At 41.5% G+C, this 15,668-nt stretch overlaps 2 protein-coding genes across 9 annotated transcripts in view; one reads left to right on the top strand and one right to left on the bottom strand.

Annotated features, from left to right (window-relative positions):
* MSANTD2 (Myb/SANT DNA binding domain containing 2) overlaps positions 1-15,463 on the bottom strand; it is a 30,235-nt gene extending 14,772 nt beyond the window's left edge. For 3 of the 8 annotated variants that reach the window (XR_006891958.1, XM_046685938.1, XM_046685939.1), the window contains exons 1-3: positions 14,713-15,463; positions 7,740-7,812; positions 6,700-6,746 (exon numbers count right to left, since the gene is read on the bottom strand). Coding sequence is in view for 5 of the 8 variants with exons in the window: in XM_046685938.1 (XP_046541894.1) it covers positions 6,700-6,746; positions 7,740-7,812; positions 14,713-15,222 (630 nt within the window). In the remaining 3 variants the exon portion in view is untranslated. The remainder of the gene's footprint in view (positions 1-6,699; positions 6,747-7,739; positions 7,813-14,712) is intronic. The other 5 variants (XR_006891960.1, XR_006891959.1, XM_046685940.1 and 2 more) reach the window with 2 other exon arrangements.
* Positions 7,032-7,698, top strand: LOC124252437 (endothelial cell-selective adhesion molecule-like). Its single transcript, XM_046685941.1, has 2 exons — positions 7,032-7,233; positions 7,435-7,698. The coding sequence occupies exons 1-2, from the start codon at positions 7,092-7,094 to the stop codon at positions 7,614-7,616; spliced, it is 324 nt and encodes a 107-aa protein (XP_046541897.1). The 5' UTR covers positions 7,032-7,091; the 3' UTR covers positions 7,617-7,698.
* Positions 15,464-15,668: the final 205 nt, after the last annotated feature.

Raw genomic sequence — 15,668 nt, forward strand, 5'->3', positions numbered from 1 at the left:
TAGCAGCTGAAGGTCTTGCCCATTCAGATTAGGAAGAAAAAACCCTCAAGGAGGAGAACACTAATTGTAAAAAAAAAAAAAAAGAAAAAAAAACCAAAACCCCCACATCTTCCATTGCTCAACGAACTATATTCATGTGACCATAAAGCCTTTAACCCTACACTGTAGGTAAATCATATGGCTACTCACACAACATCTCATCTTGGCAGTAACATTATAAAAGCCATACCTAGTATGCGTGGTCATGTTTAAGGACTTCTTTGGGATACAAGAATCCTTCTAGACATGGAATCCTCAAGTGCTTCTCTATTTAGTACAAGACAGGTCAAAAAATCAGGGTATACTGAACTACTTAACTATTTCAGACATAAGCAGCAACAGAAATTAGTCATCAAAGATAGATAACACTATTTGCCTAGAACTTCCTCCCCACCTAAAAGGGGAAAACAATCAGTTGTTTGGTAAAGAACTGACTTGGATTAGAGGTTATTTTCATCTGACTCCTACTTCACCTCTCAAGTTGCTACGTTGGCAGCTCTCTCCAATCTTTTTCTCAGTACTTCATAACCTGGGGCACCGTATATGTAGTAACTAAAAAAAACACATTCTAGAGAATTATCTAAAATATTTCTAGGACAGCAGAGCAGAATCATTTATCTTTAAAGCCCTCCCATACAAAAACACCTTGCATTACACACTAATTGTTCCATAATAAACCATGTCTAAAAATTAAGAACTACACATGTATACACACACACACACATTACCAAACAACCTCAAACAGCTTTATTGTTAACAACATTGTATTGCTTACCCAACACAAAGGCACTTTCTTCTATTCATGAGACCAATGCTTAAGAGGGAAACCGCAGGGCAGGTTTTCCCTCCTGAAATTGATGGCCATTTTCTTTCTTTCATATGTTGACCATATGATTCTCTCAGTTTTGCAGTTATTTTCTTACTAAAAACTACCATCTATAATGCAAAGGTAACCTATAATACAGATTTTTTCCATTAGCAAATTTTACATATTTGGTTGTGAAAAAAAGAAATAATCTTGACATCTAGATAAATCATCAAAAAAGTAAGGTTATTAAAAATCCTCCATCAAGATATCTGGGTACAAGCATTAAGTCAAGATTCAGTCAATTGTTAAAAAATGGTAAATACTGAATTACTTCATAAAGTGTGGGTTTTTTTGCATTTACATGGTATAAACTACAGGTCTAAGTGCATGAAAAGAATACACCCTCATATCCTGACACATACATACCCTTTTATTGAAAAACCTGAAAATAACATGTTTTAAGTTTAAGCATCTGTCCTTGGGAAACTGAATTTATTGAGGAAGTTGTTAGAAAGAAATCCAGGTGATAACACTTTTTATAGCTCATTTGATAGAACTTTTGTATTTTATTCTTACCTTTATGAGGATTGCTAAAAGCAATGGCCACATGAAAAAGTCTGTACCTTTTACAAAAATCAAACATTTTCCATATGCAGCTCAACATCCATGTATGAAGTGAACCACAACGACCATTTCCTCAATGCCTACTGTGCACTGAGATCTGGGTTAGCAGTTTACATTTATTATTCCCAATTTTTACAATAATCCTAAAAGAGAGGGTCTCAGGATACAGACTCTGAGGAGACCGTGTGCAGGTTTACTGGGAAGGGCTCTTGAGAACACCACTTGACAAAGACTGAGCAGGACCGGGCAGAGAAAGTTGAAGACAGACATAGTTGTAGCAAAGCCCTCGGCTAATCCTAAAGGAACTTGGATGACCCCTCAGAGCTGTCCTGAATTGAAGCAAGGGGGCTGTACTTTGTATTTCGGCACTGACCAGTGACTGGCTTCAGGCTGCCACCAGAGAGGGGGCCTAACCTGGGGGTAGACAGCTCCCTTGGGCAAAAGGAAATTCTTGGGAGGAATTCAACCAGAAGCCTCATCAATCAGTGCTCCGGTCAGCTGGGGGGACCATGTCTCTCTCCTGGAGGAGGGGTCTTGGCAGTGCAGCACATATATAGGGAAGGCATGTGGGTATCCCTATTTAACAGAAAAGACAACTAAGAGAAAGTCAACAGCTTATCCAAGCTCACTATCAGAGGATCTTTAAATTCATCTTAGGTTGCAAAAGTAGGATGCTGTATGCTTCTCTTCAGAGACATTGAAAAGCATAGAAAGTCACTGTATTTACCTTTTTGCCATAATTGCTGGGAAATTCATAGCTCATTTTAATATATAGCTGAGGTAACCGTATTTACCTGGGTTACTGCTATACTCCTTGCACTCTCTGACTTCTTATTTTCTGGTTCTATTTTTAGCTTTCTTCACATGCATATACACTTTTTGGTATATTTATATATTATAAAACAGTCTATCTCATCCCCATCACCTCTAAAAAGAAGAGTACCCAAACCATTTAGACATCAGGTGGACAATGGCAGGCATAAGGTAGTGGACATTCCATGGTCTCCTTTGGTAAGCCACATCATTACCTGCTTTTACTGTCAAAAAGTAATTCTACTTTGTAATGTTTCTCCTTACTTCCTTTAAGGGGAGTTGGTAGTCCAATAAATATAATCATTTATATAAAGACTTGAATGGATAACAATGATTATTCTACAACAAAAGCTTTATTTATGTTTCAACATGTTTTAAATTCCTCCTTGGGACTTCCAAATCAATGTTTCTCATTATGTTTATAAACTTAGGACACCATGAATTATCTGCAAGAATTTTTAAAATTTGTGTTTATTTCTATGATAAGAAACATGTATGAGCATAATGATGTCCATCTGGGTGTTGCTCTGTGATTTTAGTATTGCATTTATGACTGTTTATGATCACCCTGTTGCCAAAATATCACTTCAATTGTCAAAATTTAATAAAGGTGGGCTGATGATTCATAAAGGGGCAATATAACCAAGTGGTTAAAAGCATGGAGCCACACTGCTTAATCTAGCTTCACCACCTGCTAGCTTTGTGACATTAGACAAATTAATCTCACTGTGCCTCAATTTCTCCATCTGTAGGGTGAGGCTACTAACAGTACCTCATCACAGATTTGTTGTGTTAAATGAAAAAGTACAAGTAGAGCATTTAAAACAGTGTCCACCTAATAGCTGGAACTCAGTAAATGTTAGCCATTATTATTATTACAAAAACAGTAAGAGTGGCACCATATGGAGAGCAAGCTGCCTTACGTATACAGGTTAGTCCAAGTAGAGAAAAAGTAGCAGCACAGTTTTATCACAAAGCACACAGTAGGAACAACAAATTCAAAAGAACCTCACTGCAGCAGTCAGTATCAGAACCTCCTTTGGAAAGGCAAGTAAGTTTCAGCTAAGCCACATCATCCCATAAAGGAATGCTAGCTTGATTTTTTTGACTTTTAGTTTTATTAGTACTTAAAGTGTTTTATAAAGTTTTTGTTTGATAATACGTGAGATCTATAAGTAAAAGGAGTTTACACCTACATTTAGGTTTGTTGCATATTTAGTAACATTGTTACATGAACATGTTTTTGCCCACACATTCCTCAAGTTTCAGAAACACCTGGCTACATCATCATAGCTTCTTCAACTTTGTGCTCATATTTCCTCTTTTATAGATAAAAGCCAATCATTTGAGCATTTCCAAAGGTTCAGTCTTGGCAAGAATATGGGGACTAACACCCTAACATATAAATGAAGCCGGGAGAAAGGTTCCCTAACTACAGTCCAGAGTGAGGAGTAGGCCCCACTGGCTGGGCTACCTGTTCACAAAAAGCAGGAGGCAGGCAAAACTCAGCATGAATCAAATAAGGAGGAGGAATGACATATATATTTTCTTGGAGTTCAAAAGAACAGAAAGCACATAGATCTCTCATTCCTTTTTTGGCGCATGTAAATTTACAGGAATTAAAATCAGATTCACCATCACTTCTTGAAAAATAACATTTCATGCATATGTGCTTATGCTACAGTGAAGAAGTTAACATTTTTCTCTTGATTTTTTGTCTTAATTTTTTAACGTGGTTTATATTACTTATATAAAGAATATTTTATGCTGTTCTAAAATTGGCACAACTCTGATCTCTCAAAGTCCAACTATTAACCATGTTTCCTAACTTGCATGAGCGAGAAGAGACATTACCTGGTTTTGCTGAAGGCTGAACCTCAGGACCCAGCACAGGGGTGCTCATTATCTAATGACTGAATGAATGCTAACAATGTTGTACTTTGCTGCTTGGTGGGGCAAACCTCAGTGACAAGTGGACATATCACAATAAAAAGGCATACTATAAAATCATGTAAATCATTCTTAATAAAGCAAAGGCAAATGAATTTCTATTTCTTAATTCATAATGAAAGGTAGAAACCTCAAACTTTCTGAGGTCAATAAGGCTGATATCAAGGAATATCATATTTGAGGCTTTTCTTTCTAATTGTGTTAATTGTTTTGAATTACATATTTTATTTATTTAAAAAAATTTTTTTTGGCTGAGCAAGATTTGCCCTGAACTAACATCTATGCCAATCTTCCTCTATTTTGTATGTGGGTTGCCACCACTGCATGGCCACCGATGAGTGGTGTAGGTTCACGCACAGGAAACAAACCCAGGCTGCCTAAGCAGAGCACGCCGAACTTAACCACTAGGCCAGGAGAGGCCAGCCCCCTAAATTACATATTTTAAAGATCATATTGTTTTCTACCAAAATCTAAGCTCCTTGAAGGCAGGGGGTTTTTTCAGTTTTGTTCACTGATGTATTCCCAGCACCTAAATCAATGCCTAGCATGCAGAAGCAGCTCAACAGATTTTTGCTGAATGAGTGGATAAATGAATAAAACTTCCTTAAGGTTGTCTATGGCAGTTGAGAGATCAATAAAAGGTTGAGGGACTTTTTGACCTATCATACTCTTCTTTCTAAATCATAAACAAGCTCTTTCCATTTACAGAAAAGCATTTGTAAATTTAAAATAATAATAATAAAAGCAGTTTTTGGTAGATATGAACTTTATTCTGGTTTTATTAATATCAATTACAAACATAGTTGACTTATTTGGATAAATGAAGCAATGTGAAGGTAGATAGTAGAGAAACAATACTGTGAGTTTCAAAAATTCAGGCTATTACAACAAAGCAGTCTTACAAAGGCTGAGAAAATGTAACTAGGAAACATATCTAAGTAAATAACTACCATTCTACTGTATCAATTTATATTGAAGGAAATATTATTTGGAAACTCAAAATATGTAATTTATGAATACAGCCAAGAACACATATATGAAAATGATGGCTGTTATTCCTAAAATGTCTGAGAATAAACAGAGGTTTGTATCTTACTAAAGAATAACAACATGCATCACTAAGTGACAAAATAACACTCACTTGATTAGTGCCAAGAAAAAAAAAGTTTTTCCATTGGCTCTCAAGAACTCTCTTAACTCAAATAGGTAAGAATAATACAGATTAAAACACATGCCTTTTTCCAATATGCAGACATTTTTCAATTATTCAGAACAATTAGACGGGGAAGACTCTGCATAGATTACAAATTCCAGATAATTTGTAACATATGCATATAAGGCACAGATTTATTAAGCATTCATTTTCAACACTGAATAAAGTTTTTGCAATGGTAAATAGTAGGCAGAAGAACACATTGTATGAACCCCAGAACAGAAATAAATAATCACAGCAATCCTAACAATCAGTTGTTTAAAAGTTAAAAGCTCTTTATAGTACTGGTCTTTGTTTTTGAAACTCAAGAAGTTTTTTCTCCCATTTTGAAACATTTGTTAAACATTACACAGATATAACCTTCCAAAAGGGAAAAAAACTCCTATCCCACCTCAACCTAGTGATGTGAGCATCCTTCAGAGTGCCTGTGTGACAATGAACATTTGAAACCTTAGATCTGAATTTTAGTTCTTGCTCTCTGGTAATGTTAGAAAAAAAGAAGGCAGGATCATCATTCCTGAAGACTGGAGAGCAGATCAGAATCCAAGAGTCTGTACAGAGTATATCCTAGAGATAACACAGACACGACTGTCCTAAAATGGTTTTAGCTGGATCTCACTGGGTTCTAGAACCAACTCTAAAAACTTAAGCTATGAACTACTGATGATCTTTGAGGGCCACAACAAAGAATCCTCTGCGTAAATTGGTAGAGAAGTACATAGTGAGTTGTATGACAGGTTAAGATCTAATAAATCCTATAAATTAAAATTTTCAGATTCTCCAAACAGCCCCACTGATTTTGATGTTTCTGAAATCTGTTCTCTTCTCTCTATTTTCACTGCCACTGTTTGGCCTTTTGTCTAGCTTACTGCAAGAAGCCTTTAAGTGATCTTTGTGTTTCCAGTCTTACCCTTTCCAATTCACTGTCCACACTACAGCCAGTTCTAGAACCTAAGACTAACCCTGTCAACCCTCAGCTTAAAATTCTTTGATGATTGGGACAAAGTCCAAACTCCTTAGCACATCATCTGACCTCCTGCTTGTGTCTCCAAGCCTCATTTCTTACCACTTCCCACCTCCTTTGACTCTCTTCCCTCAAACCCTAGGCTCCAGCTATCTAGAACTATATGGTATAAAACACCTCACCAGAATATCTGAGACATGACCCATTCCAAATTAATGATGTTTCTGGAGTTTTGATACCTTAGGTCTAAAAGAAAAAGAGCACAATGATTGAAAAAAACAATCTCACCTCAGTATCTTCTAATCGTCTTTCATCTACTTGCAGGTTGCCCATTCCTGGGTTGGGAAATCAGTTTTAGTGGGTTGTTGACCACCTTTCTAAACAGTGCAAGTGGGTGATGAAGAGACAATGTATAGGGAACAAGAGCTGTTCTGGTGAAGAGGACCTGGGGCGGTGAGGGAGTGACTAGGAAGACGGGGTGAATGAGGGGCTGGTACAGGTTAGAGGGGATGGGTGCAGGTGAGGGGCATTTGAAGACTGCCAGTTTGGAGGAGGGGGATTAGTTAATCTGCGGGCACAGTGCAGGCAGGTAGTAAGCGGGAGGTGTTCTGCCCCACCAGGTGTTGGCGTACATCAGTGGGACCCTGTCAAACAAACCTGGAGCATCCCTGGTCTACCCCATGCCCTCCCGGAATGTGTCACTGCGGCTGCAGGGCCTCCAGGAGAAAGACTCCGGGTCCTACCTCTGTTCCGTGAACGTGCATGACAGTCAAGGCAAAGAGAGGGGCCATGGCAGCAGAAGTTTAAAACTCAATGTGCTGGGTAAGTGAGAAGCACACCCTCTCCAATATCTCCCCACCCCCATGGGAGGCCAGGCAGGTCTCTCCCAAGTGGCTGATGCAAAGGCTGGAGGAAGGGCAAATGGAGCAACAGAAGGGTATTGTGTGTGGGAGGAGGGGGCTTGGGGGAGGGGGTCTGTTGGTCCCTTGGGGGTGAGTTTTTAACCAGTCTCCCCTCCCTCAGTTCCTCCAGCTCCTCCATCCTGCCGTCTCCTGGGCGTGCCCCGTGTGGGGACCAACGTGACCCTGAGCTGCCAGTCCCCAAGGAGTAAGCCCGCTGCCCAGTACCAGTGGGAGCGGCCACCCCCATCCCCTCAGGTTTTCTTTGCACCAGTTTTAGGTGAGGGAACTTGTGGAGACAAGTGACACTGTGGCTGGGGTGGGGGAAAGACCAGAGGTACCAGAGAGACTGGGGTGAACAGGGGAGGCGCTGCTGAGAAGTCCTGGGGAGAAGGAGGATGTGGGGAGGGGTGGAGAAAGAGGGCCTACCAGGTGCAGGCATCGTGCTGGGTGCTTCCCGTGCTGTGCTTGTATTACTCAAGAGGCTCTGGAGCCACATAATCTGCGTTCAAATAGAATAGAACATATCAGAGTGTACTGCACATAATTAAGTATAGTGTCATTATGTGGATTAAATAAGTTAATATCTGTAAAGCACTTAGTGCATGGCACATAGTAAGTGTTAGCTAGAATCATTATTATTTTGTGAAATTTGTTTCAGTTATATATACATTATGTGAGTACTAGACCACAGGATAAAATCTATTTCTTCTTCTTGTATGTCCAAAAAGATGCATTGCTTTGGTTTTTCTTTCCAGTATGTAAATTAAGAAATGAGATATACAATGGATATTTGCACAACTACAATTCAACATCAAAAAGTTATTTATCAAAACATAGATGTAATCTAGTATTATGTCTACAGTTAGTTTAGTTATTCCAAAACTATCTGCTCTGCCCTTTATCTTGGTTCTTTATGACACCACCAACCATTCATTCACAGTCATAGCTTCACCAAATGCCATGCAGTATAGCAAATTGTTCTTCAGTTGAAAGGCATGACTTTTTAAATAGCTGATCATTTAAACTTTCTGGAACAACTGCCGTTAACTGGACACCTCCAGTTTTGGATTCTTGGACAAAATATATTTTACTGTCTTTGAAGTTTGCAACATTCTAGGTTATGCTGCCTCTGGGCTTTTATCCCAACTGCTCATCTATCTCTACTCCCTTCTGCTCAATTCAATGCCACTTCACCTTCAGAATCCACCTCCTGAAAGCCTAAGATGACATGCCCTTCATGTGTGTGCCTGTAGCACAATGAGCTTACCATCAACACAATACACAGACCTTGCTCACGATACTGCAACTGGTGCTTCAGTAGCCTGACTCCTTCAGTGGAAGGTGGACACCTTGACAGTAAATGGTACACTGCTCTATTTAGGGCCTACTGCAGGAGGCACCCAAATATTTGTTGGTGATAAAAAAAATTAAGTCCTTACTTCGGACTTTAGTATTTAATGAAACCCTGAGATGAATCTGTCAGTTTCATCTGATGCAAGGGAATGGGCAAGATCTCCAAATCCTCCCCCACATGCTTGGACTTTAGTCAAGAATTAAGTTCCACATCTTTCCCATTTCCTAAGGGCAGTGGAATTCAAGGGCCTAGTCCCACTAGATCAGCCAAGAAAGGAATCAAAAAGATGCTCAGAGATCTAAAGCAGTGGTCTTCAACTGGGGTACCCATAATCCTTCTATAATGACTGATGAAAGCACCCTAAAACCTCAGGCATTCCTGTCATTCCCAGTCTTGTATTTTTTAGGTGTGAAGCATGGCCCCTGAATTTAGAATAACCAAAGCAATACAGGTTAGTGATATTATTTCTTTTAAATCTAAGTGGAATACTGTCTGATCATCAACATTTTCAAAATACATTTGATAAAACCTACAGATAAAAATTTGGGTGGATTTTTCAGATTCATAGTACATTATTCAATAAATTTTACAGGCAATCCTCATCTTACTCATCTCTTACTAGATTTAATATTTCCTATATCCTGTTAACTTCCTGTAAACTTTCAAACATGTGACGAAAAAATTTTAATGTCAGCTTAAAAATGTTTGAGAGAGTACAGGGATTTCAAAACTCTTTTGGGAATACATAAGCAAAAAATTGGAACACTATTTATTCCAAAGCTGTTCTGACCAATACCATAGCCACTATCCACATGTGGCTATTTAAATCTAAATTAATTTAAATTAAAAATTCAGTTTCACAGTCACACTAGCCACATTTCAAGTGCTCAATAGCCGCCTGTGGCAAGTGGCTACTACACAGTGGCTGTTGGACAGTGCAGAAACAGAACACTCGTATCATCACAGAAAGTTCTACTGGACAGCTCTGTCCGAGACAACCAAGAAGATGACACTGTTTGCCCCAGCCAACTAAAGTTATAATATTGTATTCCTTGCACTAAAAGCTCCTCCTCCTAGAATGGTAGATCATTTTTCTTGACTTCTATCAAGGTTGCTCCTACTCAGGGGTAAAGTGACAGGGAGGACAAGAAGGAACTTCGAGCTCCCCCTAGAGATATGAATGTATAGCCAAGAAAATCCTTTCACAAAATAAAGACTTCTTTAATACTCTGAATAACAACTTACATCCTACACTGTTCAATATGGTAGCCACTAACCACATGTGGCAATTTATAATTTAAAATTAAATTAACTAAAGTGGAATATAATTAAAAATTCAGTTCCTCAGGCACACTAGCCACATTCCAAGGGCTGAACAGCCCCATGTGACTGGTGGCTATCTCACTGAACTGTGGTAGATATAGACCATTTTCATCAGCAGAGAGTTCTATGGAACAGCACTATTTGTACTATGTGCTTTCTAAATTCTTTTTGCCTTTTACATATCCTCTTAATGAAAGATCCAGAATATTTCACTCCACTCTTTACTAGATTTTCCAAAATGCCAGGAAATAAACTCAGAAGCCTATTCATTCAGTTTTAACATGTGTTTGTTAGATCCCTTACCTCCAAAACTGAAAGCCTAAATATAAGCGTATGGTCAGTAGTCTAAGATGGTCTATTCTTCGAGGATATACATCAAGCCCCTGTCAGACTCACAAGTAGACAAGCAAACAAGAATGCACAAGCTTGCGGGTAACAGTGGCATGGGAACAACAGAAACTAAGTATGAAAAAAATGGAAGGAAACAAATCTGACTAAATCTTTCTTACAAACTATCTGTGCGGTATACCACATTTCTTGAAAATCTGTCAACAATAAGGCAGAGGGAAAGGCTTGTCTGCAAACCCCAGAGAGAAGTCCTCAGAGATGGGCAGAGTCTATTAAAATGCTTACAGAGGGGCAAAGGTATCTTTGGGCTCCAAGCTATCTTTGCCTTATTGGTTCTCACAAACAAATACTGACAAAGCTTGATAGCCAAAATAAAAGACCAAATAGACTATACTGTGATTTGTCTGTTAAAGGACGAGATTTGTTCCAAAGATTATGACAATTACTGATGAATAAATCTAAGCAATGTCCCTAAAAAATGAACCATTTTGTTTGCTAGGCAGAAGACTCCCTATCACTTTTAAATTTGTCTGATGAGCAACCAGCACTGATCTGGCAAAAATAAGTTTTTTAGGTCATATGATCACCTTGCATTTCATTTCATCTTGAGGCAGAGCTAGAAGTACACATCTGTTTCAAAGACATTGGCTTTAGCCAACTCTCAAGAGGCAAATTTCTGGAGAACACCCAAAAATATGGGACGTGAGAAGGAGTTTTGCAGTGCATCAGATTCACTGACTGAAGTGTGAATACAGCATCTGGCTCAGAAGTGAATGTGTTCATGAATTCCACGTTCAGATAGATCTTTCAACTACTACAGTATGGACTGTGATGAGATCTCTCCCTCCTTTGAAGTCATCACACTTATTGTCTGCTTTAGTCACATGACACTTAATCAAGTAATGCATTGCATACCATCACTTGTGTTGTCTTGTACAGCTTTTTAACTCTTTGATGTTCACTGTTAGCTCTTGCAGTGTATATTACAGTTCTTTTATTCATCCAAACACCTAGCAGACAGCCCTGCACATAATAAACACTCGAGTATTTGGTGAATGGAGATATGGAGAAAAGGCCTATAGAAAAGGGGAATGGAATGACCAGACAGAAAACCACCTATTTGTTTATCTGACTCCAAAATTACGCTGGAATTGCTGGTGGACAAACTTTCTTCTGGTAAACAAACAAAAATCATCAAAACTTCAGAACCAAACAATAATCTGTGTAGCAAGGCAGTCTCAGGCACATGGAGTAACAGGACATGTCAGACTTGAAAATGAAACTCTTTGCAGCAATAAACAAATGTTTATATCTGACTTTATGTTAAAATTCTGTGTGTGTAGAAATATACATATTCACTTGAACAGTATTTAAAAATAGTGCCTTTGTAGCAAAATCCAAGAGTTATTAATTCAATTCCCATATGTACAATTTTAATACTTTTACTGTATAAAAAAGAGGACTGAGGCATGGTCCAGAGAAGAGAAGTGATGTGCTTTAAGGTCTTTCAGGAAGGTGGTCAGGGAAGAGGCTGGGATAAGACTCAGCTTTCTGATGCCCTCATGGAATGAAATGAAATCAGCTACATCAACAGTTGAAACTATGATTAAGGGAAAATTTCATGGAAAAACCAAAGTTACTATATATATCTCTCTTCCCTCCATTCAAACTTAAAAGAAATTATTTACTGCGTTTTCATAATTGAATTTTGATAGAATCTTTAAATACATTAGACCAGAAATACAACTGATGCACAAGGTGGGTTCCTTCCCTGGGAGCCTCCGAAATGAAATCACATTTAAGTAAGCCACATTAGTCCATACAAGAAGTTCCTCACAGTCCATATCTTACTGCACTGTTTTGTTTCTATTTTGTAAAATCTAAAGCAAAAAGGATTACTGAAGTTCTTCTTACAGTTCTTATCAACACAATAAAGTCAAAGAGATCTCTGAATTACTCATCTGTTCTAATCGGCATTTCTGAAACTGAGATCTAAAGATTTGTTTTCAGGGGTTTGGGATTCTCTGAGAATTTTGTAAGGCTGTGTTTTTATTTTCATAAACATAATCTGGATTACTTGGACATCCACCTCACAACTGTGAAAGGCTATGATTTCAGTGATCACATTTGCTTCCATGCTTAAGATAACATTCATACTAAATTCTCCTAGAGGGGGAGAGCTTAGTTTTCAATGCAGTATTTTTCAAACTGGGATTCAGAATCTATGTCTTTGGGTTACAGATTGAGTAACGCTGCTCTAGATTTTTATACTTTCCAAAATTCTCCTTCTAGACTTTATTTGGTGAATTTAATAAATATGTATCTAGTGCCCAGTATGTGCTAGGCACTGAAGATACAGTAGCAAATAGGAGAGACCAGAACTTGTCTCTACAGAGATTAAATTCTGCCAGGAAAGACCAACACAGTTTATGAAGTTTGGTTCCTTGGTTGAAATCACTTGAGCAGAGCACTTAAAAAAATCCAAACAATTATCTGCACTCCTTTTCATCAGCTACTGTGGATCAGAGAGCCCATCATCATCACGTACATATTCTCAAAATACTCTAAGAGCTTGAGGTCAGTTTGGTCTTCTCTGGAAACAGGTAAACTGATCCTCTTTCAAAAATTCTTCAGAGAAGCTCAATCTCCTTTCCTTGCTTTAGGTTATGCTTCTCATAACTGGACAAGGATGCAATCCAACTAGACAGTTCTTGGTCATTTGAGAAACGATTTTATGGAGAGATTTACATTCAGTGAGGTTTTGATAGCACAACACTTTGATTGGGAAATTTCTATGGACAAAAATCGATCAAGGTAAAACAGTTACAAATGCCTAAGGTGCACTTCTAAAGTCAAGAGAAGTTCATGGATAGACGCTAACCAGCACAGTGCAAAAACTCTCCCCAAAATTTAACCTTAATGACCTTGAATAGAACAATGAATGGGAGTAAAAGAGCAGAGCCTACTATTAGCCACTACTTTAATCCTGTCTATAAGCTACTATTTTAATGACATCTTTGTTTAAAAAAAAAAAAGAGGGGGGCATAAGAAGACCCAAAGGTACATGTTATCAAGTAAACCAATTTAATTTTGTAATTCAGAAATGGGTGCCAAATTCCTTGAACAATAGTTAACACGTTTGAAATATCTTAGGACCAAATTTTCTAAGCAACAATGTCCCAGGATGAACAGTACTTGAGCCAAGATCTCTTGAACTTTGGAGCAATCTCCTCCTTTACTGTGCTTATGATTGTTCTTACTGGGTTTTACCCCCAAGGAATTGAGGTAAAAGTGCCATCCTACCAGAAAGGACGTGCACAGGTACTATGACTGTGAACAAGAAGTGGTTCAATGAAAACTGGGAGGAAGAATCCTACCAGAATCTACGAGACACTATGATGAGGGAACTAGCTTACCTAAAAAACAACTCCATATCTGCCAATAAAACAAATTTGAACGCCTGGATTGAAAGTCAGCAGAAACAGCAAAACAATAACGAGGCTGGTGCTAATTTCCAGCCCAAATTAAGCCTCTGTATTTAAACGTTCAGATAACACAAGGAGAGCCAGATGCACACTGAGAGCTTTACTAGTCACCACATCGGGCACAATAACTAAAGCAGGGAAAAACTGGCTTTCATGAAGGAGCTTAGTCAGAAACGTACAAGGGCCTCAAGCCAATCTAACTCTAGAGGCACCGCCACTCCAAATTCCAGACCAACTCTCAGCCAGGCTAACTTTAATTGTGCACCAAACTCCACGATATCGACACACTACTATCTGGCCACCATCGAGCCTTTCCAATTCTCCAAAGCATCTTAAGTCTTACTTGTCCTCGCAACTCAAGTTAGAAGCAAGGCGACTGACACAAAGGCCAGTCGTCCGAAGGCGCTTTTTGTACACTCTGCCACTGCCACCCATTTGAAAATTCCTAAACTGGGGGCTCACCGGCCCCCACTCTTCTGCTCTTCCTCAGTCCCCCCCGGCTGGTAAGCCTCTGCCTGGGAGCCCCTCCGCCTGGAACAAAGCGAGGGACCCCGGCGGTGGGGGCGAGAGGCGCCAGCGGCATGGGGACTGCTGCACGGCGCACAATGAGAAACTACCAACTTCAGAGCGCAGGAACATCCTCAATTGGCAAGAAAGAGGGGCGGCGGCAGGCACGCCCAACTTCAAACTCAGGAAACCTACGGGCTGGCGGCCATCTGGAAAAAAGCCCCCTTCCCAGGGAGAGAAGAAAAAGGCGGAGGAGATGCGAATCGCCCACCGGGCCCCGGAGGGGAGCCCTGCGCTCAGACCGGCCCCTGCCCCCGAGGCCCGCTTCCCCGCCTTCTCTCTGCCTCTGGTTCGCTGCCCCAGGCGGCGGGCGGCCGGTTACCTTGATGCGCTCCCGGCACTGGGATGGGGTCCGCTCGTAGCCCAGCTCGGCCAGGGCCCGGGACACGCGCTCGTACATGGCCGGCCCGGGGGCCTTGCTGCCGAACACCGTGCCGGCTCCCTCCAGCTGCTGGTACCGCGCCTCCACCAGCCGCTCGTTGCCCCACACTGCGATGAGCGCGTTCGTCTCGGCCGGCGTCCACGACATGCCCCGGCAGGCGGCGGCGGCGGCTGCCGCAGCCCCGCCACCGCCGCCACCAGGGGAGAAGGAGACCGAGGACGAGGCGGCGCTGCGGCCCCCCAGCCCCAGCCCGAGACCCCCGGACGCCGCTGCCCCCGAGCCCGCCGCACTGCCTGGCCCGAGCGGGGAGGCACCCCGAGGCGTGGAAGGGTCGGACAGCGATGGATTTCCGTCGCTCAGGCCACCAGGAGAGGCCGGGGAGAGCACCTCCATCTTCGGGATTTTTAGCGGCGAGTTGGCGGGCAGCTCCGAGCCACAGGGCGCAGCCATCTTCCAAGCGGCCGCCGCTGCACCGCCCGGAAGTGACGTACCCGCGCATCCGGCCGCCGCGGTCTCCGGGGCTGCCCTCGGGCCTGGCTCGCCGGTGGGCGGGTGGCTTCGGGCGCCTGGTGCCGGGCGGAAGCCGTCAGCTCCCGCCGGCCGTTCTCCGCGAGCCCTGCCGCGCCGCCCGCCCCTCTCCCGGGGCGAGGGGCGAGGATGAGGCGCGCCGAAGCCCCGAGTTGAGGAGAAGGGTGGGGGCATGAGGGCGCTGGTGTGAGGAACAGATTGGAGCCTTCCCACTTCCTCTCCAATCTCAGCCCCCGGGAGGAGGGGTGAGGCCCGCGAGGGGGCCCGGAGTTAAGGAGGACTTGACCATTTCGCTCGCTCGCTCTCCTCTCTCCCTCCCGTCTGCCTGTCCTCCCTCCAAACTGGCCCCGGGGTGCAGAGGCCGACGT

The sequence above is a fragment of the Equus quagga genome, chromosome 14, assembly GCF_021613505.1.
Source record: "Equus quagga isolate Etosha38 chromosome 14, UCLA_HA_Equagga_1.0, whole genome shotgun sequence".
Classification (NCBI taxonomy): Eukaryota; Metazoa; Chordata; class Mammalia; order Perissodactyla; family Equidae; genus Equus; species Equus quagga.

What these genes read in the sequence shown, in the direction of transcription:
- LOC124252437 (XM_046685941.1), top strand. Translation starts at nt 7,092, where the DNA reads ATGCCCTCCCGGAATGTGTCACTGCGGCTGCAGGGCCTCCAGGAGAAA. An exon ending in TTTAAAACTCAATGTGCTGG is followed by an intron (nt 7,234 to 7,434) that starts GTAAGTGAGAAG and finishes CCCCTCCCTCAG; the next exon opens with TTCCTCCAGCTCCTCCATCC.